Below are 25,094 nucleotides of genomic sequence, written 5' to 3' on the forward strand. Positions count from 1 at the left end.
AAAGTCCCCGTGCCAGCAGCCCCTGGAGCTGCCCAGGGCTGAGCCTGCTCCCCATGTGGGACTTCTCCAGCCCTTTTCTCCCAGCAGCTGTGGGGAAGGGAGGGAGGGCAGAGTCCTGGCTATGGGTAAGCAGCAGTTAATGCATCTCCACACAGACCAGACAGGAAGCAGGGGAGGGGGATCTGTCTGATGCATTCGATCCCAGCAGCCATCGCTAATTACACAGCAGCACTCGCTAATTACACAGCAGCACTCGCTAATCACCTGGCTGGGGGTAAAGCCATGTGCAGGACACACTCCCACAGAGGGCCCTCTGTACTTACATCACTCATCAGACCCTTAAAGACCACCAGCTCTGCCTTCAGCCTCTCAATCTTCTCATTCAGCTCCTCCTGCAGAGCTTCTGCTTCCTGGGCCTCCTGCAAGGGAAACACCCAGGAGTGAGAGCCCAGCCCTGCTCCCCACTCAGCCTGAGCAGGCTGGCTAAAAAGGGGGTTCGAATGGAGCTCCATTCTTTTGGGAAATTTAATTGTTACCCTCTGTTGTAAATTGCACTCCCTCCTCCCACTTTGTCACAAACTCTGTCACAAACTTTGTCATTTCCTGCTCCAGCTTCCCAGCGTTAGCACCGTCCTCTACAGCAGCACAGCTGCTCTAGCCAGAGGGCAAATTTTTAATTAAAAGACAAACAAAATGCTGAGCAGCATGAGGAGAGCTGCAGAAAGCCCTGCACCTTTCACCCCACAGTGCCCAAACCTCACCTCTCTCAAGGTCTCCACCATGGATTCCAGGCTCATCCTTCTCGTCAGCTCCTCTTCCCATCTGAAAGACAAGAGGTGCAAAGGGTCAATTCCACAGAAAAGCGGTTTTCCCCCTCAGAATGACACGTTCTGATGGCTGTGGGAGGAAATGTGACAGTTCCTGGAAATGCAGAGCAGATGGCGTCCCTCAGCCAGAACAGGGAGTCTGTGAGGGAAGGAAAGCTGTCTCAGCTTTTACTGGGACCAGCATTCCTCCAGCAGAACCAGGGGATCACAGAGCTCTGGGCTGGGAGGGAGCTCCAAGATCCCATTCCAGGGATCCATCCCCTCCAAAATCACCTTCCACTGTCCCAGGGTGCTCCAGCCTGGCCTTGGACACTGCCAGGGATCCAGGGGCAGCCTGTGCCAGCCCCACCCTCAGAGGAACAATTCCTTCCTCATTTCTAACCTAAATTTCCCCTCTTTCAGTTCATTTGATATTTGGCTGCAAACGAGGTGGGAAGTTTTTGGTCCAGAAAGAATCAGGGAAGTTATGCCAATCAAAAATGTTACAATTTCCCAGTTCAGTCCAAGCCATCCATGTGTTTCTGTGCCTTCTGTATCCAAATCCTCACTGATCTCCGTGCCCCAGCCTCTTCCCAGCCCTCCAGCTGCCAGGAGAACACTCCAAGGAGTCCCCAAGCGCTGGGTGCCCACCCTCAGTACTGGGGGTGCCAGGGAAGGAGACAGAGCTGAAATTGTTTCATTAAAGCTCACACAGTGGCTGAGGTCACTATGGGGCCCTGAGCAGCCTGGTCTGTGGAAGGGAGTGAAATAAAATAACTTTAAGGCTGCCTCCAACCCAAATCCTTCTGGGGTCCTACAATTGTCTTTATAATTGTATTTTATATTGTATTGTATTCTATATTGTATTGTATTTTATATTGTATTGTATTTTATATTGTATTTTATGTTGTATTGTATTGTTTGTTTTAATTCTGTTTTTGAGCACTGAAACCCTTTACAGCAAACCCCAAATCTGACCATTTTAACTGGAAACATTCTGGATAAACGCTGATACACACCCATAGACTTGGGTTTGAGTCGGGCAGGAGAGGGAAAGCCAAGCGTGTGTCCCTCTTTGAACAGGCACCAGTGCCACCCCAGACCCGCCTGTCTGCCGGGACAACAGGAATTACCCTCCTGGAAAAGAAGCTTTGGCTACCACAAATCACAAAGAATCCCGTGAACAGACTCTCCACGTGCCACCACAACCATTCCTGCTGCTACCTCAACACTCCTCGGAGTTTCAGCTGGAACTGTGAGGCCAGAAATCAAAGAAAACACAGTGGTTAAATCCACCAAGACGCAGAGACTCAGCCCATTTCGCAAGGCACAGGGCACTGGGGATGGATGGCTGCAGGATGAGCCCATGGAGGCTGATCTGGTGCCCCTGGGCACAGAGCTCATCCCTGCAAGGACCAGAGGGGATGTCTGGCCAGGGAGGAAATCTCTGAGGACGTTCATTCCCACCCCAGCCACCCTTCCCTGCTGCTGGGGGACAGAACACCCAGCAGAGCAGCCTGTGAGAGCTGCATTTGTGCAGGAGTGCTGCGAAGGATGAAAGTTTGGCAAGAAAGTCTCACAGATATGTGTGCTTAGCAGAAAGATTTTTAAATGTAGAGTCTGATGAAGGAATAGAGATGGAATATAGAAGAAAAGAATTGCTGAGCCAGTCTTGCTGGATAACCAAGGAGGCAAAGGGTGTGTTAGTTAGAAGGGGTTTTTATGACTTAGAGAAAAGGATAAACCCACCCCAAACAAGAAGATGTTTTTACCAAGCAGAAAGACAGCACAGGCAAACAAGTCAGCAAATGTTGCAAGTAGAAAAAAGGTCTCAGAATTTTCCACTGCAAGAAAACTGAAAAACAACTTCTGGCTTAAACTGTAATGTACTAACTTTTAGTGATTGGAGCATAGTAACATTAATCTGGTAATTATAGTAGTTATGATAGGCTATAGATAAAAGTTAAGGTATAGATTGGTTCTACCGTACTAAGATGCTCAGCAAAGAAAAGTCTAGAATGCATTGTAACCAAAACCAAAGGGTCTCCAGGCCTGCCTGCAGCTGGAGCTGCCAGCTGTGGGCACAGCTCTGTCACACACAACCCTGGACTGCTGCAACCTCTTGGATACAATAAACTACATTTTGGGGAGCCACCTGGAGTCCTGCATCCCTCATCCAGGCTCTTGCACAGGAGGACTTGTTGTGCATCTTTTTACCAGCATGGATTCACTGCCAAGCAGGGGAAAATATTTAGGCTGGAATTTGCATTTGTCACCAAACGTTGCAGCTCGGATTTCCATGCCCTGGGTGGGTTCTGTACTAATTACATGTGCATTGCTATAAAAATAGCAACTTTGCCTTTCACGTTCTAGTATCAGAGGCAAGAAGGTGAAATTAATTAAAGCAGGCAATTATATTGGCAATGTGTGAGCTGCCTCTCCTGTTACAGGGCAATCATCCCTCCTGCCTCTGCTGCCAGTGGATGGGAGTCGAGCAGACGCTGCAAAAATTGATCTGCTGCTTCTCAAGGTCTGAACTCCTGCGAGGAGGGATCCTGGCTGCATCCAGCCCTCCTGCTGAATTCCTGCCTCCTCACCCTGCCTTCTGCAGAGGGAGGGAGGGATTTTTGGAGAACGTCATCTCTGTGTTTTCCCTGACTCTGCCAAAAGGCAGGAGAAGGGATTTGAGTTCCTCCCCAGCAGGTCAGCCAGGGCAGCTGCCAGAATTACACATCCCCTGCTCAGACCAGCCTCCCTCATCCTGCAGGCAGCCCAGCAGCTCCATTTCTTCACTTGGTGCTTTTTGCAGAGATTTACAGCCCTAATTCCTGCCCAGCAAACCCAAACCAGTGTCTTCTTCAGGACAGGGGAAAGGTGCCACCCTCCACACACCCTCCTACAGTCCCTGTGGTTCTCTTAATCACAGTAACAATAAAACCATCAGTGATTTTTAATCAGTTCCAACCAGTTTTTCACCAGATTTTTTTTAAAGTTCCTGCCTGACTGAAGGGAATTTTCACAGGTCTGGCTAGGAGGGTCCTGCTAACCATTAATGTCAGAGCACATCCCTCCCACCCACCACCAAGCTGATTAACCTCATTTACCAGCTCAGAATGCCAATCTTACTTTCCCCTCACACTTAAACCTCGGGAGAATATTCACAGTGAGGAGAGGACCGAGCCAGGCAGGGGATGACAATGGAGAGGAGGATTAATTGTGCATCTCAACTTCCAGGGAGGTGAGACAATAAGAACATTGCTCATTCTGTGATCATCCTGTGTTTGCTGCAGCACACCCGACTTTAAAGGGACCTTGGCAGCTGTGCTGCTGCACATTCCCAAAATCCAGGAGTCAGGGCACTGAGAGGATGCTAATTATGGCTCTGCTGCCTTTATTATTCACCACATTCCATTATTCTCCTGGTCATTTACATTAATCAGTATTCCTCTCCTCAGTTACCATCTGAGGTCAAATTGCAACCCCAGCAGGTCGTGGGTGCCCCTGTGCTCCCTGGCACACAGAACCAGGGGGATGCAGCCCAAACTGCCCCAGAGGGCCCCAACAGCTCCAGGAGCTCCTCCATCCCAGGTGAGAGGGGAGCACCTCCATCCCCAGGGAGAGAGGAGCACCTCCATCCCAGGGAGAGGGGAGCACCTCCATTCCAAAGGAGAAGGGAGCACCTCCATCCCAGGTGAGAGGAGAGCACCTCCATCCCAAAGGAGAAGGGAGCACCTCCATTCCAAGGGAAGGGGAGCACCTCCATCCCAAAGGAGAAGGGAGCACCTCCATCCCAAAGGAGAAGGGAGCACCTCCATCCCAAAGGAGAGGAGAGCACCTCCATCCCAAAGGAGAAGGGAGCACCTCCATCCCAAAGGAGAAGGGAGCACCTCCATCCCAAAGGAGAGGGAGAGGGGAGCACCTCCATCCCAAGGGAGAGAGGAGCACCTCCATCCCAAAGGAGAGGGGAGCACCTCCATCCCAAAGGAGAGAGGAGCACCTCCATCCCAAAGGAGAGGGAGAGGGGAGCACCTCCATCCCAAGGGAGAGAGGAGCACCTCCATCCCAAAGGAGAGGGAGAGGGGAGCACCTCCATCCCAAGGGAGAGAGGAGCACCTCCATCCCAAAGGAGAGGGGAGCACCTCCAGCTCTGCACAGCAGGAGGGGAGCAGGAGCTCCCTCATCCCTGAGGGTCCCTTCCAGCCCAGGAGACTCCAGATCCCACAATTGTGCAATAGCCAAACTGCTGGGAAGCCAGCAGCCTTCCCACTGCAGCAGGAGACGAGCTGCTGCTGCTGCTCCCCAAGCACACTTCATTTCTTGGCTCACATGCAGCAATTGCAATGGTTTCCAGCTGCAGCCAAAAATCCTTTTTCTGACTCAGAAACGTTGCCATCCACAGCTCCCAGACTTTGGGGCTTTTAATTACATTTTTAGTTCTTTCTTCTAAAAAAAGATCAGCGACATGAATTTGTTCATGCCTAAGCCAGGCTTTTTTTTTTTTTTTCCCTTCTTTCCCACCTTCCAAGGACGTGTCACTCCCATCCAGCCACAAATAAAGGGCAAGCCTGACTTTTCTGAAGCCCTTTTTTCCCAGATGTGACACATCACATTCTCACATTCCAGGGCCATTCCGTCACTCCTTCAGCCCTGCCTCGCTGTCTGAGAGGAGAACAAAGGAAGCCCGGGAAGGACACGGGGCAAACAAACCCCCGGAGCAGTCAGGATTAGCGTGGCTCCAAGCAGTGTCCTTGCAAAGCTGAGTCACAGCACAGCTCTGCTCCCTCCGAGGTTGGGAGAGCAGCAGGGAGATGGACACACCTGGGGACAGCAGCGCTGAAAAGCTTCCCCAGCTTCTCCAGCCTCGGTGTTCATGGAATTGCACCAAGCTCTGCACTGGCACCAGCCCCAAAACGCTTTGCCACTGATGCCTCAGGTTTAGATTTTCTGGTTTTCACATTCTGAGCTCATATCTCAGGTTTTAGATTTTCTATTTTTCACATTCTGCGCTGATATCTCAGGTTTTAGATTTTCTATTTTTCACATTCTGTGCTGCTTTGGTGTGCGGGTCTGAGCTTCACATCAGGGCCTGGTGAGCTCTGCACAGAGCAGGGAGACAAAACAATTCCTGCTCTGCTGGCACCAAGGACAAACGATCCAAATCTCAGCCCAGAGCACAAACACCGTGGGCTGGAGAGAGAAAAACAAGGATGGGACTGCACGGGCTAAAGCTGGAATGGGACAATGAACTGCAAGGTGCAAATGGAGCAGAACTGATAAAAGTGAGAGACCCCGTGAGCGGTCGTGCATTTTGTGGCCATTTTGGGTTCACTTTGTGACCATCCTGGATTCATCTTGGGTTCATTTTGTGCCATTTTGGTTCCTCTTGGATTCATTTTTTGACTGTTTTGGTTTCTCTTGGGTTCAATTTGTGACCATTTTGGGTTCATTTTGTGACCATTTAGGTTTGTCTTGGGTTCATTTTGTACCATTTTGGTTCATCTTGGGTGCAGCCCTGGCTGGGCTCTTGTGCTGCCCAAGGTGGATCCCTTGAGGAGATCCTTTCAATAAATCCCTACTTTATTCTTTAATTCTGTCCAGTTTCTGTTCTAGCTCAGCCTTCCCAAGGCATCAGCACTGCCTCAAAACCCCTCTCAAGGAACGAGATCCTCCTCCTTCCTCCTGTCCCGGTGCCTCGTGCAGCTCAGGAACACAGAGCGGGGAAGGGCAGCAGATTCCCAAAAACCCCTTTGGAACAGCAAGTCAGTTCCAGACAGGTTTGCCTTGCAGAGAGCTGTTCAGTAATTGACTTTTGGAGGGATTTGAGATGCCTGGTTTGATTTAACCAAGGAACAAGGCGCTCACAGGAGGCACCAGGTACAAACATGCCGGGTTCAGAATGGTTTTGCTCAAGGCAGAAAGGCACAAACAGAGCAGTTGATCATTAATGACGCCTGATGGTATCAGCTGGGTTATTCTTTCATTAAAAATACCCCTCCCTCAAGGAATAAAACATTCATCAAGTCATACTTAATGACAAAGAATTTATTCCATAGGTAAACTCTTCAGGAAGATCCTTTTTTGTAGGGTCGTGGAGGGAAGAAAATCCCCAAAAAAGGGAAGGGAAGGGAAGGGAAGGGAAGGGAAGGGAAGGGAAGGGAAGGGAAGGGAAGGGAAGGGAAGGGAAGGGAAGGGAAGGGAAGGGAAGGGAAGGGAAGGGAAGGGAAGGGAAGGGAAGGGAAGGGAAGGGAAGGGAAGGGAAGGGAAGGGAAGGGAAGGGAAGGGAAGGGAAGGGAAGGGAAGGGAAGGGAAGGGAAGGGAAGGGGCTCCAGAGCTATCAGGTTTAAGTCTACAAGGGGAAACTGAAGCGTTGGTTTGAGCAGCAGCCATAAATTGCCCATAGAGACAGGAACAGTTCCCAAACAGCAAGAGCCAGGACACTGAGCACCCCAGGAACAGAACCGCTGCATCTCCCTGCAGCACCCAGCGTGGCAGCAGCTGCGCCCAGCCCTGCTCTGCCGGGGCACAGCAGCCCCTCCCCTGGCACAGCCCGGCTGCCAGGGATGCCCCCGAGGCCGTGCCCCATCCCAGGGCCAGCCCTGTGCTCCCACGCTGCTCCAGCGGGGCTGGGCTGCTCCGGGGCCCGGCGGGCACCTGCAGGAGCCTGAGCACGAGGCTGTGCCCACAGTGGCACCACATGGCACCCGCAGGAGCCTGAGCACAACGCTGTGCCCACAGTGGCACCACATGGCACCTGCAGGAGCCTGAGCACAACGCTGTGCCCACAGTGGCACCACATGGCACCCGCAGGAGCCTGAGCACAACGCTGTGCCCACAGTGGCACCACATGGCACCCGCAGGAGCCTGAGCACAACGCTGTGCCCACAGTGGCACCACATGGCACCCGCAGGAGCCTGAGCACAACGCTGTGCCCACAGTGGCACCACATGGCACCCGCAGGAGCCTGAGCACGAGGCTGTGCCCACAGTGGCACCACATGGCACCCGCAGGAGCCTGAGCACAACGCTGTGCCCACAGTGGCACCACCTGACCCACAATGGCACTGTGTGCCCGTGCTGGCACCGTGTGACCCACACTGGCACTGTGTGACCCACACTGGCACCGTGTGACCCACAATGGCACCGTGTGACCCACAATGGCACCATGTGACCCACACTGGCACCGTGTGACCCATGCCATGCTGGGCATGTCCCTGGCAGCGCCCAGCCCCTGGCAGTTGCCCAGGCCTGGCCCAGGGGTACAGGATGTGCCCACAGATGCCACCCCACAGGCACAGCGCAGCCAGCAGCAGCTCAGGGGTCACTGTGCTGGGCACTGGTGGCACTGCCACGGACCTGGCAGCCCCCAGATGAACACGTGTGATCCCACCCAAAGGATCCAGGCCTTGACCCTGGCACCAGCCAGGGCACGCACCTGGGCAGGGGTCTGGCTGCTTGGAATGGCAAAGGATCGTGTTCCAGACCTCCCCAAACAGACCCAGAGACACCAAAGCTCTGCTGCAGTGCCAGGTCCATTTAACCATTTGTCAGCCATGGGAAGAGCCACCTCTGCCCCCTCCCCAAACCCGTCCTGGGGCTGGAAGGGAGTTTGGGATTGTAAACACAAACAGGAGCTCCAAGGGTCTGAACCACGCAAAACGGATTTCATTTTAAATAAAGAACTCTGGGAAGCCTCCCTTACTTTCCATGGAATCCCACAGTGGCTTGGGTTGGAAGGAGCTCAAATATGATCCCATTGCACCCCCTGCCACGGGCAGGGACACCTTCCACCACCCCAGGGTGCTCCCACCCCATCCAGCCTGGCCTCGGACACTTCCAGGCACAGGGCAACCACAAACTCCCGGCTCTTGTTAAATAAAACAAGAGACCAAAAGGAAAAAACCAAAACAAAACAAAAAAAAACAAAACAAATGAACAATTCACCATTCTCTCTGATTTTGGAGCCCTTGCCTAAGAGATCATTTTCCTTCCAGTTTTCATTTTGCACTAAATTAGACATAAAATTGCATCGACCAATTAGATTGTTCACAATTGCTACCTCTGTCTAAACGAGCATTTTTAAGATGCTGCACAACACAGGGATTCCTCCTGATTAACCCAAGCGTTGATCGTGTTGATCCCACATGCCCAACCTCATTGAGGCAAATTAAATGTGACTTGATGGGCTCCATGGAGAACATATTAATTTAATGGGAAGGGCTGATTCCATTAGAGCCTGGCTGGAACAGAGGATGCAGCACTCAGTGAAGTTGTGTTTCTGCCTGTTGCAACGCCCTCTCCACTGAAGCTCTTTGGCCAAAAACCATTCCAAGCATCAAAATTCCCAAACATCAGAGCCACGGGGGAGTTTATCCTGAATCTATTGTGAGAAATCAAATCTCTGCCCAGCAGAACTTCCCAATCATCAGAGCCATGGGGGAGTTTATCCCTGAGTCTATTGTGAGACATCAAATCTTTGCAGAGCAAAACTTCCCCAACAACAGAGCCATGGGGGAGTTCATCCCTGAGACATCAAATCTCTGCCCAGCAGAACTCCCCAAACATCAGAGCCATGGGGGAGTTTGTTCCTGAGCCTCTGTGGTGAGACACCAAATCTCTGCCGAGCAGAACCTGCCCCCTTTGCGCTGCTCCTGTCGGGTGTTTCCCCATAAAGGAGAGGTTTAATATTAAAGCCTTATTCCAGACCTGGGCTCTACTTAAAGCAGCAAGCAGACCTTTGAACAGCAATTCCTTGTGAAGAAAATTGCTAAAAGGAGTTACTCTACAGGAAAACATTGCCTAATTACAGCCCCTGATTACACCCAGCGAGGCAGATGCTCCAGCCTGCCAGTGGAACCACAATAAAAATCATCTGCAGGTTCCTTTGTGTCTCCTCCTGCCCACACGGGCTGTTCAAACAAACCCAGGTTTAATGACACCACAGGTCAACAACATCAAGTAAAAGCAGCAGCTGTGCCTGCATTCCTTCAGAGGGAAAATTAGGGGGCTCTCAGCAGAGCAGGAGGAGCCACAGGGGCTGTGACACCCTGCAGAGTCACGGCTCCTGGGTGAGCCACCCTGCACCACACTGCTCTGCGAGGCTGCTGGGGAAGATGAAACAGGAAAGCCTTATGAATATGATTGCCTGGCAAAAGATTTTGAGAATACAGAAACTATAAGCGAGATTGAAATGAAAGCAAGCTTTGAGATACCTTAGTTACTGAACAACAAAATAACAATAGTGTAGCCAGCTGAAGGTAATCCCCTTGTGATGGAACAACACCCTCTGCTTGCAGACAGGCCCAAGGGCCAGAGCAGACCCTACAGCTTGGCAGAAGGGGCACAAAGAGGAGTTTTTAGGATTTAAAATGTAGCACAGTATGGTAATGTAGTGATTCTTATAGGCTGTATGTAAATGCTATAGGATTTGTATATTGTACTAGATTGGTTAGTGAAAATCAGAATATTCAACAGAGAAAAAGATTTATTGTATTGTAACGAGAACTTTGCTCTCTTACCCCTTTTACTCTCGTATCCTTTTACTCTCTTACCCTCTTACTCTCTACCCTCTCATCCTCTCTCTCCCTCTCCTCTCTCAGCCTGCTCTGAGCTGTGGCTGGCAGCTCCCAGCAGGGCCCTGCACTTGGCCCTTTGCAATAAACCCCAAATTCCAAGCCCTTCAGAGATCTCTGTCTCCGTCCATCCCCACCGTCCCACCCCCCAGTGCTCCTACAGGAGAGCACTGTCCTCTGAACCCTGCACCAGCTCAGGATCCCTCTGCTCGTCCCTGCCCAGCCCCTTGCACAGAAATGCACCCCCAAGGACACGAGGAGCTCCCTCAGAACCTCCTGTGGGAACCCAGAACATCCCTCTGGCTGTCCAGGACCCTGCCAGGGGGCTCAGAGACCCTGGCACAGAGCCCAGAACACCTGTGGGTTTGATTATGGAGCAAATTACCAACCTTAGCTGAAGATCAGCAAGCCACAACAGTTTAGGTAGAATAATTGTGAAGTTATCACGGGGTGGAAAAGTAGATTTTGGGGTTTTTGGTATGGGGGTTCAGGAGGCAACATGGAGGGATCTGGGCGTGTCCAGCCTTTCTCCTTCTTGGCCTCCATCTTCTTCTGTGATGGTGGCACTTTTGGATTGGTTTAGAGTAGAAGCTCACTGTCTAACATAGATGACAGGTATTGGGAAGTAATTGTAAACATTGTACACGTAGTTTTTAGTATAAACACATAACACTGCCCTGGGGCAGGCAGAGTGCCTGGAACTGTCCTGTGGACGGACCTCGGCAGGGCAGGAGAAAGAATTTTATAGGTAAGATACAATAAACAACCTTGAGACCGAGAAATGAAGAGCTCTGACTCCTTCAAGCGCCGGGCTGGGAAAAGAGACTTTCTAACACATCTCGGGGTCACTGTGAGCAGCTGGAGACCCCGAGACCTGCCCAGCACGGCAGGTGAGGCTGCTCTGGGGGTCCCAGTGTGCCCCACACCCTCGGGTTGCTGTTGTTCATTGCTGCCCCGAGATGTGCACGGTGTCTCTGCTTCGGCCCGCGCGGCTGAAGGACGAGTCTGGACTCTTCAGTTTTCGGTCTTGAGGTTGTTTATTAATTCTTATCTATAAAATTTTCTTTCTGCCCAGCCGAGGTCTGCTCAGCAGGGCAGCCACAGGCACTCTTTGTGTTGTCCTTTTATACTACAAACTACGTATAACATATTTACACTTAATTCCCAACACCTATCACCTGTGTTAGACAGTGAGCTTCTACTCTAAACCAATCCCAAAGTGCCAGCATCACTGCACAAAATGGAGAACGAGAAGAAGAAAGGCTGGACACACCCAAGTTCCTCCACCTTGTCCCCATAACCCCCATACCAAAAATCCTAAAATCTACATTTTCACCCTGTGATCGTTTTGTTATTACACCATTCAAACCTGTGTGACTTTCATGTCCTCATACCAAGCTGGTAACTTGCTCCAGGGGTCAAGATCAAATCCCCAGGTGTTCTGGGCTGTGTGCCAGGGTCTCTGAGCCCCCGGCGGGGTCCTTGGCAACCCTGGGCACCCGGAGGGATGTGCTGAGCTCCGACACCACACAAGGGAGGAAACCCCCAGGAGATCCCCTGGCCTTGCACAGACCTGCTGATGGTGGACTTGAGGTTTGCTCAGTCTCACACCCAGCCAAGTGAAGGAAAACCTGATCACTGTCCTGGTTTCAAAGCCATTCCACAGGAGAGCCCTGAACTTCTGTAAGTAGAAGTCTGGACAGAAAAGATTTGTACATCTCAGCTTCTTCTTGCCTAATCCCATTCCTTACTCTCCTGGAGACAAAGATCAGGCTGAAGGCAGCAGAACCCAGCCTGATTATCATCACTGATGTGCCTATTCCACAGCTGTAAATGATTTATAACATTGTTTACCAGGTGAAACCCATGAGGATTGTCCAAAGCCACAACTCCCACCCACGATGGCCAGGAGTACACGCTGCTGAGGAGAACCTGGCCGTGGAAATTCATTCCTTAGTTAATTCCTTCCCAAGGTTTCATGGAAGCTCACAGCACCTGTGCACTGCAGCCTGGCCCTTCTGCTGCTCCTGAGCTCAGGAAACCAGAGCTGCTCCAGAGCAGCTTCACCCTGAGGAGCAAAACCACAAAAGGCCTCTGCCTGTGCAATCTGTATAAATAAAGCATCCACACTCGAGAAATTGGGAGTGTAATTAAAAGTACATTTTATCACACCTCCCACCGTTGTGCCATGGCAGGAACACACAGTTTCCTGCAGAGAGAGGATTTGGGGTTAGTCATAAACTGCTCTGGCTGATAAGGCACCACCAGGTGTGCAGAAAGGCTTAGGCTGTAACTTGTGATGCGATAAGGGAGACAGAACGGAGAGAGAATGAGAACTGAACTCTGCTTTCTGTCTCTTCCTCTGCACGTTTGTGCCCAAGCTGTCCCAGCCTGAACCACAAGAAGTAACAGACCAAGCTGGATTGGATTTCCCAGAATCCCAGGATGGTTTGGGCTGGGAGGGACCGGAGAGCTGATCCAGTTCCAATCCCTTTGCCATGGCAGGGACACCTTCCACAATCCCAGGCTGCTCCAAGCCCCGTTCAACCCAGCCTTGGACACTTCCAGGGACCAGGAATCCTCAGCTTCTCTGGGAACCTGTGCCAGGGCCTCACAGGGAATGACTTTTCCCCTCTGTTTTACCCCTGGCAGGCTGCAGGCAGAGCCAAGGCTGGTTTTATTTTCCCTCTGCACCAGCAACTTAAATTCATTTTTCACTCCTGTCAAAACCTTGCTGACAGTGTTTACAACCCCTGAACAAATGCATGGCTCTTAAGCACGAACAAATCATTCTGCAGTGGGTTCTGCTGCAGTTTCTGACAGCTGAAATGCAGGTTTTGGGGAGGCAGAGCTGCCAGGGATGGGGAGAGGGATTTATGCAGCTCTGCCTCCCATTCCCAGCCATTTCCTGGGACTGCAGCAAGCCAGAACTGCTCCCAACAAAAGAACCTGGTGGGAAACAGCAGCCTGGGAAAGGTCTGTTCTGGGGGAGAGGGAAATCCCTGGGAAATCATGGAAAAGCAGCCAAGAGAACAACCACAAACAAGTGCACAATGACAAAAACATCAATGGGAACGCTGGACAAAAACATCAGTGGGGAAGGGGAAAATGGGCAGCACAGAGAAGAGGAGCCTCTCCAAAGCCAGATACCCCTAAGAAGTAAAAAAAAAAGGGAAATACGGTGATGAACTTTAAACTCCCAATTTCTGAAGCTGGCCCTCGTCTGTTTGAGACAGCCTTGGAGCAGAGACACCCCAGGGACACGTGAGCTGCCAAAAAACTGAATTGGCCAATTATTTTTTCCCTTTCTCTATACAGACTTTTGTTAACAGCAAAGGGCAAATTTACACTGGGCACATCCTGGTTTCAGTCTGGGAGGATGGCATTGGCATCACATTTCCAAGGTCTTCTCCCATGCTGGTGCTTTCTGAGGGGTCTCAGGGTGCTGCTGGGAACTCTTGGACTGGCACAACTGGGGAACAGAGAGGGAAAGGAAAATGGTTTGGGTTGGATGGCACTTTAAAGACCCTTTATTCCAACCCCTGCAAGGAAGGGAGAGGGGAAGTTCCACAGAACTCAACTAAAACTGGGAAGAAATCCCATTTTTGCAGAGCCCCAGCAGTCTCTGCACCACACAGGTTTGTAGCTCCTCTCTGATCAAACCGTTTTCTCCCCAAGAGCAGCTCCACACTGCTCTCTGCACATTACCAAACCCTTATCTGCTGTGCCACCGAGGGATCCAGGGAGTGCTCCCCAGGCCTGGGAAGCCAACGCTGGGCACAGCTCAGGAGCAGCCCCACGGAGGCTCCCAGTGCTGCACAAGTGCTGGCACAACTGCAGATAAAGCCATCACTGCAACTCCTTTGCAAACAGGGAGTCTGAAAAGCACAGGATTACATTGCTGGGAGTGCTGCTGGCTACAGTTCATTATCAAATCTGAATTCCCACCAAAGAGAACCTCCAGCAAACAGAAGCACTACAAACCCCCTGCACTAACACAGCCCCTCATGAGCACACATTTATTTACATTTCTTTTACAGCTCTGCCTGTTGACAAGCTGCAATTTCATGGGGTTTAGTGTGGGTGCATTCAGGTGTTTTATCCCAACACTGTGGCACAGGCAAATATCAAAAACTGCTGGGAAAATTCAGCTGAATAAACTCACTGATGACCAAGCTCCTCGAAGAAAATACGACCAAACCTCAGCAGCAGATGCTTTAGAATCATTAAGCCTGCAGAAGATCCTGGGCTCCTACAAAACTTCAGCAAAGGGCAAAGAACAGACAAGCTGAGCCTGAAGAAAGCACTGATTTAAGCCAATATTTTTTTTAACTTCCCGCAGAAGTCCCAAACGCAGTTATTCTCTGCTGAGCCTGAAGAAAACACTGATTTAAGCCAATATTTTTTTTAACTTCCTGCAGAAGCCCCAAACCCAGCTATTCTCTGCTCCTGAGAAGGTGCTCTGTGTCTCTCTCTATGGCATGCAGGGGTTAAATTCCACCCTGAGGGTCTGGCAGCCAGGCCCAGGCAGCCCTGGACAAACCAGAGGCAGAAGCTGGACACCCTGAAGGAGTTTGTTCTGCCAACCCTGCAAGAGCAGGGCAGGAAGAAGAAGCCCAGCCAGTGCTTTTAAATCCCATTTCACTCATGCGATGCCTTGGGACGGCTGCCTAGAACAGAGGCCAGACAAGATTGAGAGAATGAAAGTGAATATTTGTTAAAGGCCTTCCACAGACACACCTTGGGCAGGCAGAAGCCTCCAAGGCTACACCCAAAATGGACAATGGGCACGAGATTTTCAGACAATTATAAATTTTTAGCCCCATTTGCATATCAGGGGTTAATGCTCCAATTACAGCTCCAGGTAATGAAGTCATTTACCCCCAGTTTGCTGCCCCCCAACTCATTTTGTTTATACTTTTGGGGCCTGAGGCTGAAGGGTGTCCTTGAGTTTCAGGCCTGGAGAGGAATTGTTGTGTCTGAGCAGAACGGGAGAGCAGCAGCTGAGAGAACAGGCTGTGGAGTTCAGAGCACTGAAGCAGTGCAGGGTCTGAAAAACAGAAAAGCCAAATCCTAAGGCATCCAATGGACTATTCATCATCTGCAACTCTTCTGGTGCAAGTGCCAATGGCAGAAACTTGTAGGGAAGGTGAAAAGCAGCTCAGAGAGCTGGGGCAGACAAAGGGAGGGAACAGCGTGTAAGTGTGCCTTGAGATGCCTTCAAAGAGCTCAGCCCATCAGTGCTGACAGCAGAGCCCAGCACAGAATGGCACAGCACAGCACGGCACAGAATGGCACAGCACAGCATGGCATAGAATGGCACAGCACGGCACAGAATGGCACAGCACGGCACAGAATGGCACAGAATGGCGTGGTACAGAATGGCACAGCATGGCATGGCACAGAATGGCACAGCACGGCACGGCACAGAATGGCACAGCATGGCGTGGTACAGAATGGCACAGCACGGCATGGCACAGAATGGCACAGCCCAGCATGGTACAGAATGGCACAGCATGGCATGGTACAGAATGGCACAGCACGCATGGCATAGAATGGCACAGCCCAGCATGGTACAGAATGGCACAGCACAGCATGGCACAGAATGGCACAGCCCAGCACAGAATGGCACAGCACAGCACAGAATGGCACAGAATGGCACAGAACAGCATGGTACAGCACGGCACAGAATGGCATGGCACAGCACGGCACAGAATGGCACAGAACGGCACAGCACAGCCCAGCCCAGGATGGCACAGCACAGCACAGAATGGCACAGAATAGCCCAGCAGAGCCCATCTCAGCACAGCCCAGCATGGCATGGCACGGCACAGCACAGCCCAGCCCAGCCCATCATGGCACAGCATGGCAGAGCACAGCACGGTACAGAATGGCACAGCCCAGAATGGCAGAGAATGGCACAGAATACCACAGCACAGCCCAGCCCAGCATGGCCCAGCACAGCACAGCACGGCACAGAATAGACCAGCCCAGCACAGCATGGCACAGGTTGTTTACAAGGCAGCTCCCGGCAGAACTGGAGCAGTGCTTGGAAGGGGGGATCTCTGGGAACGGGGGATCTCTGGAAAGGGGAGATCTCTGGGAAGGGGGGATCTCTGGGAAAGGGGGATCGTGCCTGAGTCACGGGATAATGGCTGCAAAATCCAGCCTTTGTTTGTTTGGGGACACTTGGAAACTGCCTCGTGCTCCTTGGTTATTGAAATGGAATAAACCAGCAGGAGATGGGCACAGGCATGCCTGGACTAAATGTAATAGGGAAAAGATTGAAATTTTAAAAATGAATAAAAATAATACAAAAATCTTATCCCAGCCTTCAAGAGAGCCTTGATAATTTGCTAAGATGCAGGAGTTGCCCTCCATGCCCTGGAACCTGGTGTTAAGCAAATATTTGTAAGGAATAAAAGCTCTTTGCCAGCTGCCCCCAAACATGACCTGGAGCTCCCTGCACTGGAGATGTCACTGCCTCCATGTCCTGAGGTCCCCAAAGCAGGGGGTCCCACCCTGTTTCACCTTCCCCCACTTCTTTTTCCTTCACCTCCCCTCCAGAACATGAACTTAGGGGAACATAAAGCACCCAACAATCAACCCCACAGGTCCTGAAGGGCTCTGCCAGCACCAGGAGGCCTTGGCAGGACTCACCTCGGAGGCCAAGCACCACAAGAGCTTTGAAATAAAATCCAGAACACGAGCCTTGACTTGATTTTCAAGGCTCTCCCTCAACTCTTTAAGTAGCATGAGAAGAACCCACATTTTTTCACATCTACCTGTATTTCCCCTTCTCTCACCTTTCCTTCTTCTTTTGCCCTGAATTCTCAGTTCTTTTTTCTGGTTTGTGTTTTGTTTTTTTTTAATCCCCAGAATGCAGGAGACTTCCAGAGCTTATACAAACATTAGTACAGGGGAGGGATCTCGGGCAGGAGCACAAAGAACCAGAGAAACAAAACCCACAACAAACCAGTCTTGAAATCCTAATCAAGAACATGCTGTAACAAAGCAGAATAATTCCACACAGCTCCAGCCTGGCAGCCACCCTGAGGAGGTGACATAAGAGCGTGCTCTAACATACAGCATCACCCTTTTAAAAATACATTTGTGTTTTTATGGTGCTCAGGACATTTCCTTTGTCATTTCTCACCTCCTACTGCCACTGAGGCTCTCAGCACCAGCAGAGACTTGGCCAAAGTTCTGGCAGCTCAGACAAGGAGCTCCAGGAGGGATTTCAGGCCATAATAAGATCTAAGCTGTCGGAAAGTCCAGGCAAACTTCTGTGGCATGTTTTTCCTTTCTCTGCCCTATAAACAGCCCGTGGAAGCTGTCCTGGAGGCTGCCAGGGAGCACAGTGCATTCTCTCAGCTGCTGCACATGACTCTGGGCAAGGCTCCTCCATCACAGCTCCCAGCATTGTCCCCCAGGCCTGTGGCTACAGGAAAGCTTGCCCATGTAGGGTGAGGATTATTTTGTTCCACAACTCATTTTGTTTCACTGCCTTGTGACTTCAGGGCGGTCTGGTAGAGAGGGGAACGTGGATGTTTGAGCAGGGTCGTGGGTCTCCTGCTCTCCAGACAGAGCTGGGATTCCCTGCCACTGGAACTGCTCCCACCAAGGTCTCTGCTGAGGAGGGTGAGCCAGGACAGGTCTCAGTGTGACCCTGGGAGCAAACCAGGGCTGTCCCCCTGACTGCCAGAGCTGGGAGCCCACCCCAGCCAGGCTGCCAGCCTAACTGAAGGGTTGCTCTCAGGGACACACACCTGAGAGACAGGACAGAAAGCCCTGGGATGGCACAAGCCTGCTGGGGAAGATGAAATGGGAAAGCCTTATAAATATGATTGTCTGGCAAAAGATTTTGAGAATATAGAAACTATAAGCGAGATTGAAATGAAAGCAAGCTTTGAGATACCTCAGTTACTGAACAATGGGAAAACAATGGTGTGGCTGGCTGAAGGCAATCCCCTTGTGATGGAACAACACCCTCTGCTTGCACACAGCTCCAAGGGTCAGAGCAGACCCTACAGCTTGGCAGAAGGAGTCCAAAGAGGAGTTTTTAGGGTTTAAAATGTAACACAGTATGGTAATGTAGTGATTCTTACAGGCTGTATGTAAATGCTCTAGGATTTGTATCTTGTACTAGATTGGTTAGTGAGAATCAGAATATTCAACACAGAAGAAGATTTCTTGTATTGTAACGAGAACCTCACACTCTTACCCTTTTACTCTCTTACCCCTTTTGCTCTCTTACCCTCTCATCCTCTCTCCCCCTCTCCTCTCTCAGCCTGCTCTGAGCTGTGCTGGCAGCTCCCAGCAGGGCCCTGCACTTGGCCCTTTGCAATAAAGCCCAAGTTCCAGACCTGGCTGCAGAGATCTCCCATCCCTGTCCATCCCCCCCCCAGCGCTCCTGCACAAGCCCCCCAGGGCCAGCGCCCCTCCCACCACCTGCAGCCACACAGCAGCACCTGAACCCAGGGATGTTCCATCTCCTCCCACCCCAGCACTCGGACAAATCCCCCATTTTTGGGAAAAACTGAATCCATCCTGTTGTGCAGCACTGAACTGTGCAATGAAATGTGCACGGGCTGAGCTCAGCTCTTAGAATGGAACCTGCACAAGGCTCAGAACGCTCAACATCCTCTCTCATAAAAGGCTTTATTTACTTTCTGATTCCGTGAGTAAATGCTGTCTATAAATAGCCCTCCCTGCCCAGCCACGCTGCTGTTATCACCTCAGTCACTGGGAAAGGCCCTGATAAGACCAAGTGATAATAGATGGGGATCACCCTTCTGTGGAAAGGAACCTGCTGGAATTCATTACTGCACGATTTTCACTCCCCTCTGCAGCTCTTCAGCCTGAAGCAGCAAAAATAATGGAGTGCCCATGCCCTCCTCACCTTGTCTTTGGGTTTATCTCCCTTTTCCACCACATCCTTTAGGAACCAGCCTCAAAACAGAGCCAAACTCAAAACTGAGAGCTCGGCTCACCCTAATCTCTGTCCCAGCCCTAAATACTTTTACTGAACCCACTAAAGAACAAAGAAAACAATGAGATAAAGCTTATCTGCTCCCAGCAGTCAGGAGCACAGGTGGAATACACACCTAGGGCACAGCAAAGCCTCCCAACACTGCCCTACACATGCATTATCTCTGTGTGAAGAGCTTTATGACCTTTGTAAAAGTAAATATATTTAAGTGCAGCTTTTATGTGCAGTGTGGAGGTTCTGACCTCCAAAGAAATAAACTTTTCTTCAAGGGCTCCGCTGCCACTGGAGGGAATGCACAGAACTCCTACAGTGCTCCTATGGATCCATTATCTACATTTCCAGGGTTTTATTGCCTTTGAAAATGTAAATATATTGAAGGGTAGCTTTCATGTGCAGTGTCAGGGTTGTAAGAACACGAGGATTAAGCAAGGGAAGAAATAAAAAGCTCTTCAAGGGCTCCGAAGACACTTGAGGAACACACAACACTCCCAAGAGTGCTCCTATGGATCCATTCCCTTATCTGCATTTGGAGAGCTTGATTACCTTTGAAAATGTAAATATACTTTCTGTGCAGTGCCAAGATTGCAACAACACAAATGTTAACAGAGGGTAAGAAATAAACTGCCCTTCAAGGGCTCCGATGGCCTTGAGGAACCCCAGCACCCCTGCAGAGCTCCTGCAGATCCAGTCCCACATCTGCATTTAGAGTTTTACTGCCTTCACAAAGGTAAAGATATTTAATGTGCTGTGCCACAATTGTAACAACACAAATGTTAGCAGAAGGTAAGAAACAAACTGTTCTTCAGGGGCTGCATGGCACCTGAACACCCACAGGCTCCCCAGGAACAGAATGTGCCCTGCTCAGGCTGCCCTCATCACCTCTGGAGCTCAGGGCTTCCAGTTCATCATGGGGACTACAGAATCACCATTAACTACAGCACCCTGCCATTGAGAGGGATGCAAATGAATAAAGGTCACAGCAGGGGTATAAAATTCAAGATGAGGCATTTTTAAATATTTATATAAAGGCAGAACGGTCTCCAATTCACACAAACAAACCAGGTGCTTTTGCTGCCTCGGTTGCACAGATCTCCAAGAACTGGAGTTGTTTAGTACTTGAATTGTTAGCAGTGGGGGACATAAACAGCCCGGGCAGGGGCAGCCCTGGGGTATTTGTAGAGGGGAAGGGATGGGCAGCAGCAGAGTTCCAGTACAGACTTGGTTTTCATGGAAAACCAGACTGGTTTGGGTTGGAGAGAGCTTAAAGCTGATCCAGGGTCACCCCTGCCATGGCAGGGACACCTTCCCCTGTCCCAGGGTGTTCCAGCCTGGCCGTGGGCACTGCCAGGGATCCAGGGGCAGCCCCAGCTGCTCTGGGCAGCCTGTGCCAGGGCCTGCCCACCCTCACCCTTTTGGGAAGGATTCCTCCCCAAAATCCCATCTAAACTGTCCCTCTTTGTTTAAAACCATTTCCTGTCCTGCCCCTCCGTCCCTTGTAAATCATCCCAGCCCACACTTCCTGCAGCTCCCTCAGGCACTGAAAGGCCACAATTAGGTCACTCCAGAGCTTCTCCAGGATGAACAATCCCAATTCTCCCAGCCTTCCCCCACTGTGCCAGGCCAGGAACAGGGCTGGAGTGGCTGAGGCAGTGACCTCATTCCCCTGCCCCACAATCACAGGAGGATGGAGCTGAGTCACGGACCCAATCCCCCCAGGGAACAAACCCCTGCCCCCAGGCCTGGAGCTCAATCTCACTGGGAGTTTTAGAGGAGAAAGAGCAAACTGGAATTAATGCTCCGCTGAAAGCTGGGAAAAGGAAATGCTCTGCCTTTGGAAACAGAGGAACATTCCTTTAGGGCTGAAACAAACCCAGAGCAGCTCAGTGCTGCTCCACACCAGGCTCCCACTCTCCCCTCCATCAAATAATAAGTGGAAAAAACAGTGAATTCCTTCTTCCAGCCACCAAAAGGGAGCAGGGAAGAGCCTGCCTGCATTGCACATGCACTGAGAGAGGGATCCCCTGGCCCCGAGGGAAACCCCAAAGGGAAACCCCAAAGGGAGAGTGTTGTTAGTTGTAAGATGTTTACAAGAAGGGTGTTTCTCCTAGTGTAAAAAGTAGTGATTGAAGACCAGTCAACTCCACCTTTATCATAGCTATCTATAAAAGAATGTGTGGTTTCTAATAAACTCAACATTTTACCTTCTGAGACTTCATAAATCACTTTGTTCACCCATCCTCGATGCACTAACAACACGAGGGGAGGGGGAGGAAGGAGAAGGGGTTGATTTGCAGATTTCTCTGTGCTCCCCCGGGGCAGGCAGCCCCTCTGCATGCGGGACAGCATGCCCAGGGTGACTTTGTCCCTGAACAGGGAAAGGGAAAGCTGCTCTCCTGCTGCCAGCCAGCAGCTCTGCGCCAGGGGGGAATACAGATTAGCAGGAACACGTTTTCCAGGCCATTAGGGAATTTTTAACTGCTCTGCACTCCACATTTCTCCCTTTCATGAAACAAAATAATAAAAAAAGAGAGGGGGGGAAAAATTTAAAAATAAAAAACCCCAATTTTTTAACAAGTAAATAAATAAATAGAAATTGCAGAAAGAGCCAAAGGTGAGGTGATTCTGGCATAGTCATTTGGGGAAAAAAATTGACAGAAGAGTTGGAAAATATTCCAGACTGCCCAATGCTTCAGCATATGGAAGAGAAGGAAATAAAGTTTTCTCTTCTGCCTGCGAGAGGGGGGATTTCTTGTAGCAGTTTTAACGACAGCAGCTGTTTGAAATATTAAATATTGACATTACAATATCCCCACTGTGATTCAATATTAATGCCCCCCCTGCCTATTTATGGAATTCAGTAAATTTCCACCAATGCCTGGTTTTCTCTTTAACCAGATGTGACTCGCCAGGGTCAAATTCTGGGACTGATCTGACACGGGCCTGCTCAATTTCAATTCTGTGCTCTGTGGCAGAGGGAGCTCCATTTATAAAAAATAAATAAAATGGTATATAAAATGGCATCGTTGTATTTTGTCCCCTCAGAGGCAGATTTTACCTGTAAGAATGCACAGGCACAGACTCTTGCAGTGGAATCCCAGGTTTGGAACCAGTCCTGAGGCAGGATCCTTTGATCTCGGGCTCCAGCCTGAGTCACTGCATTGAAGGCAAGGGGGATGCTGTAAATCATCACTTCCTTCAGCATTCCCTGCCTGAGCGAGCCACTGCAAATTACCAACTTCCCTTGCCCACATGAAGAGGAGCAAGTTAATTCCTCCTCTTTTTAGTCCAGGATCTTGGAGCTGTCAGGTTTTCCAGCCCTTTTCCAGGCGCTGATGTCTGTGCACACACAGCAAACAAAGGCAGGCACCCCTGAGCGCCCAAAGCACCAAACACAGAGCTCTGGATGAAACTCACCTGCTCCCAAACCCTGAAGAGGGGGAAATTTTAAGTGGTTTGGGAAATTTTAAGTGGTTTGTCCACAGAACCAAGAGATTTGGGAAGTTACATGGAACTGAGGTGCAGGCTGTAACACCGAGCCTTGTTTCTGACTGGATTTCAGTGCAAATTCAGAACAAACCCCCTGAAATGAGCAGCACATTGGAGATTAAACCCAGCAGCAGTGCAAGGCTCTGATCACACACAGGGCAATTCCACCTCAAAGCAAGGAATGGTGCTGCTCCCAGGCAGGAATAGCCAAAAAGGGACCCCCTGAAGCTGTCCCCAGTGAGAAGGAGCAGCCCAGGCACAAAGAGCCAACATGACCTGGGGAGTCCCAAAGTGCCCTTGGAAAGGGCTCCAAATGAGCCAGGTCTGGGGGAAGTGGGGCACAGGGAGCCAGAGGAGTCACATGGAGCAGTGCTGGATGCAGGGACAAAGGGCTGCAGGGACTCTGCTGGGATTTCAGCGCTGGCCTGGCTCCCTAACGAGCTGGGCACTTCGTTAGCGGGCACAGAGCTCCATTCTGTGCCAGCCCTCCCCTCCTGCAGCACCAGAGCCACAGCTGATGTCATTTCTGCACAGGGAGCAGCAGCACTCACAGCAGGGGCACAGGAGAGGCTCCCAGGCCTTCGAAACCACGGCTGAGAATTTCATTTTTAACATTTTTAATTTTCCAAACACAGCACCGTTGTAATGCAGTGGTGGTAAAAATGTGCCTGTGCCCCAGCTGCCACAGCACTGCAGAATGTCAGGGAACCTTTCCCAGGTTTCCTGAAGTCAGGTAAATCACCTGGAAAAATCCAGGTTTCATTTGAAGCAGGATGATCTGATAATCAGGATAATCTGATAATCTGATGATCCAGGACCAGAAGAGCTCCTGGACAAGGTGACACCAGGGCTTAGGAAACACCAGACAAGTTCTTGATTTCTTTGGCATCAAAACCAGACCCCACCCTCCCACACGATCCCTTCAGCATCAGCAGGCAGCCAAAACATCCCCAGGTGCCACATCCACACCGTTTTTGAACATGCCCATGGATGGTGACGCCACCACTCCCTGGGCAGCCTCTGCCAGGGCTTTGGGAGCTTTTCCATGAGGAAATTTTCCCTTTACCCAATCCAAACCTCTGCTGGTGCCACACAAGGCTGTTTCCTGTCACTGCTCCCTGGGAGCAGAGCCTGACCCAAATTAAGGCATTTTTGACAATATATTTGAAATTCAAGAAGCTCTCAGTGTGCCCAGGCTGTTGTCCTACTACAACAATATTTTTGTCCCTTATTCCAAATTTATCATGAAGTGGAGGCAAATTGCTTCCCTTCAGATGTAAGAGTGGGAGGTTCAAGGTTAGAAATGCGAGAAAAACACACTCAGCTGTGGCTGCCCCGGATCCCTGGCAGTGCCCAAGGCCAGGCTGGACAGGGCTGGGACAGTGGGACGTGGCCCTGCCATGGCAGAGGGTTTGGAATTGGATCTTTAAGGGCCCTTCCAACCCAAACCACCCCGTGATTCCATGATTTCCCTGCTTCCCAAGCCAGATCAGTCTCATGCCATTTCTTATAATTTATTGCCTTTTATTATCACTTCTCACTAATCCCTTCAGGGCTCTTGGAGCAAGGTAATTTTTAATAGGAAGAGGTCACAAAGCTACGCAGGAGTTTCAGCCACTCTGAACAGTGCACACACAGACACTGTTAAGCTTTTAAACTTCAAAAAAAAACCTGGAAGAAATCTCTTCCTTTCTCATACAACCACACACAAAAAAAGAGTTTGTTTTAAAAGAGTTGGTTTTAAAAGAGTTGGTTTTAAAGGGGCTGGTTTTAAAGGGGCTGGTTTTAAAGGGGCTGGTTTTAAAGGGGCTGGTTTTAAAAGGAAGCTGGTTTTAAAAGGAGCTGGTTTTAAAAGGAGCTGGTTTTAAAGGGGCTGGTTTTAAAAGGGGCTGGTTTTAAAGGGGCTGGTTTTAAAGGGGCTGGTTTTAAAGGGGCTGGTTTTAAACACCCAAGATGGAGATTTAGAATCAGAATATCCCAAGCTGGAAGGGACCCACAGGGCCCCTGCAGGACTAAAATACAACATCCTGTGAGTATTTCTAGCACAGAAAAAAGTAAACTTAGTCAGAGAAAAGCAGATGCAGGAAACCAAGCCGAGAGCTGGCAGAGCAGCACCACAAAGGCTGAGCCATAAAAAGCAGCTGCTGAGCTGGAGGTGGCTGCAGAGCCTCCCCTGGCCCCAGGTCCAGCACTCCAGAGGCATCTCTGCTCCAAAGCCCAGGAGAGGAGCTGGAATTCACTG

General features: G+C 50.5%; 1 protein-coding gene across 1 annotated transcript in view; it reads right to left on the minus strand.

Annotated features, from left to right (window-relative positions):
• IFFO2 (intermediate filament family orphan 2) overlaps nt 1–25,094 on the minus strand; it is a 49,539-nt gene that overhangs the window by 16,990 nt on the left and 7,455 nt on the right. The window contains 2 exon segments of the mRNA XM_030963814.1: nt 324–419; nt 762–822. Of these exon segments, the coding sequence (XP_030819674.1) occupies nt 324–419; nt 762–822 (157 nt within the window).

This window comes from Camarhynchus parvulus, chromosome 21 (assembly GCF_901933205.1).
Source record: "Camarhynchus parvulus chromosome 21, STF_HiC, whole genome shotgun sequence".
In the NCBI taxonomy this organism is placed as follows: Eukaryota; Metazoa; Chordata; class Aves; order Passeriformes; family Thraupidae; genus Camarhynchus; species Camarhynchus parvulus.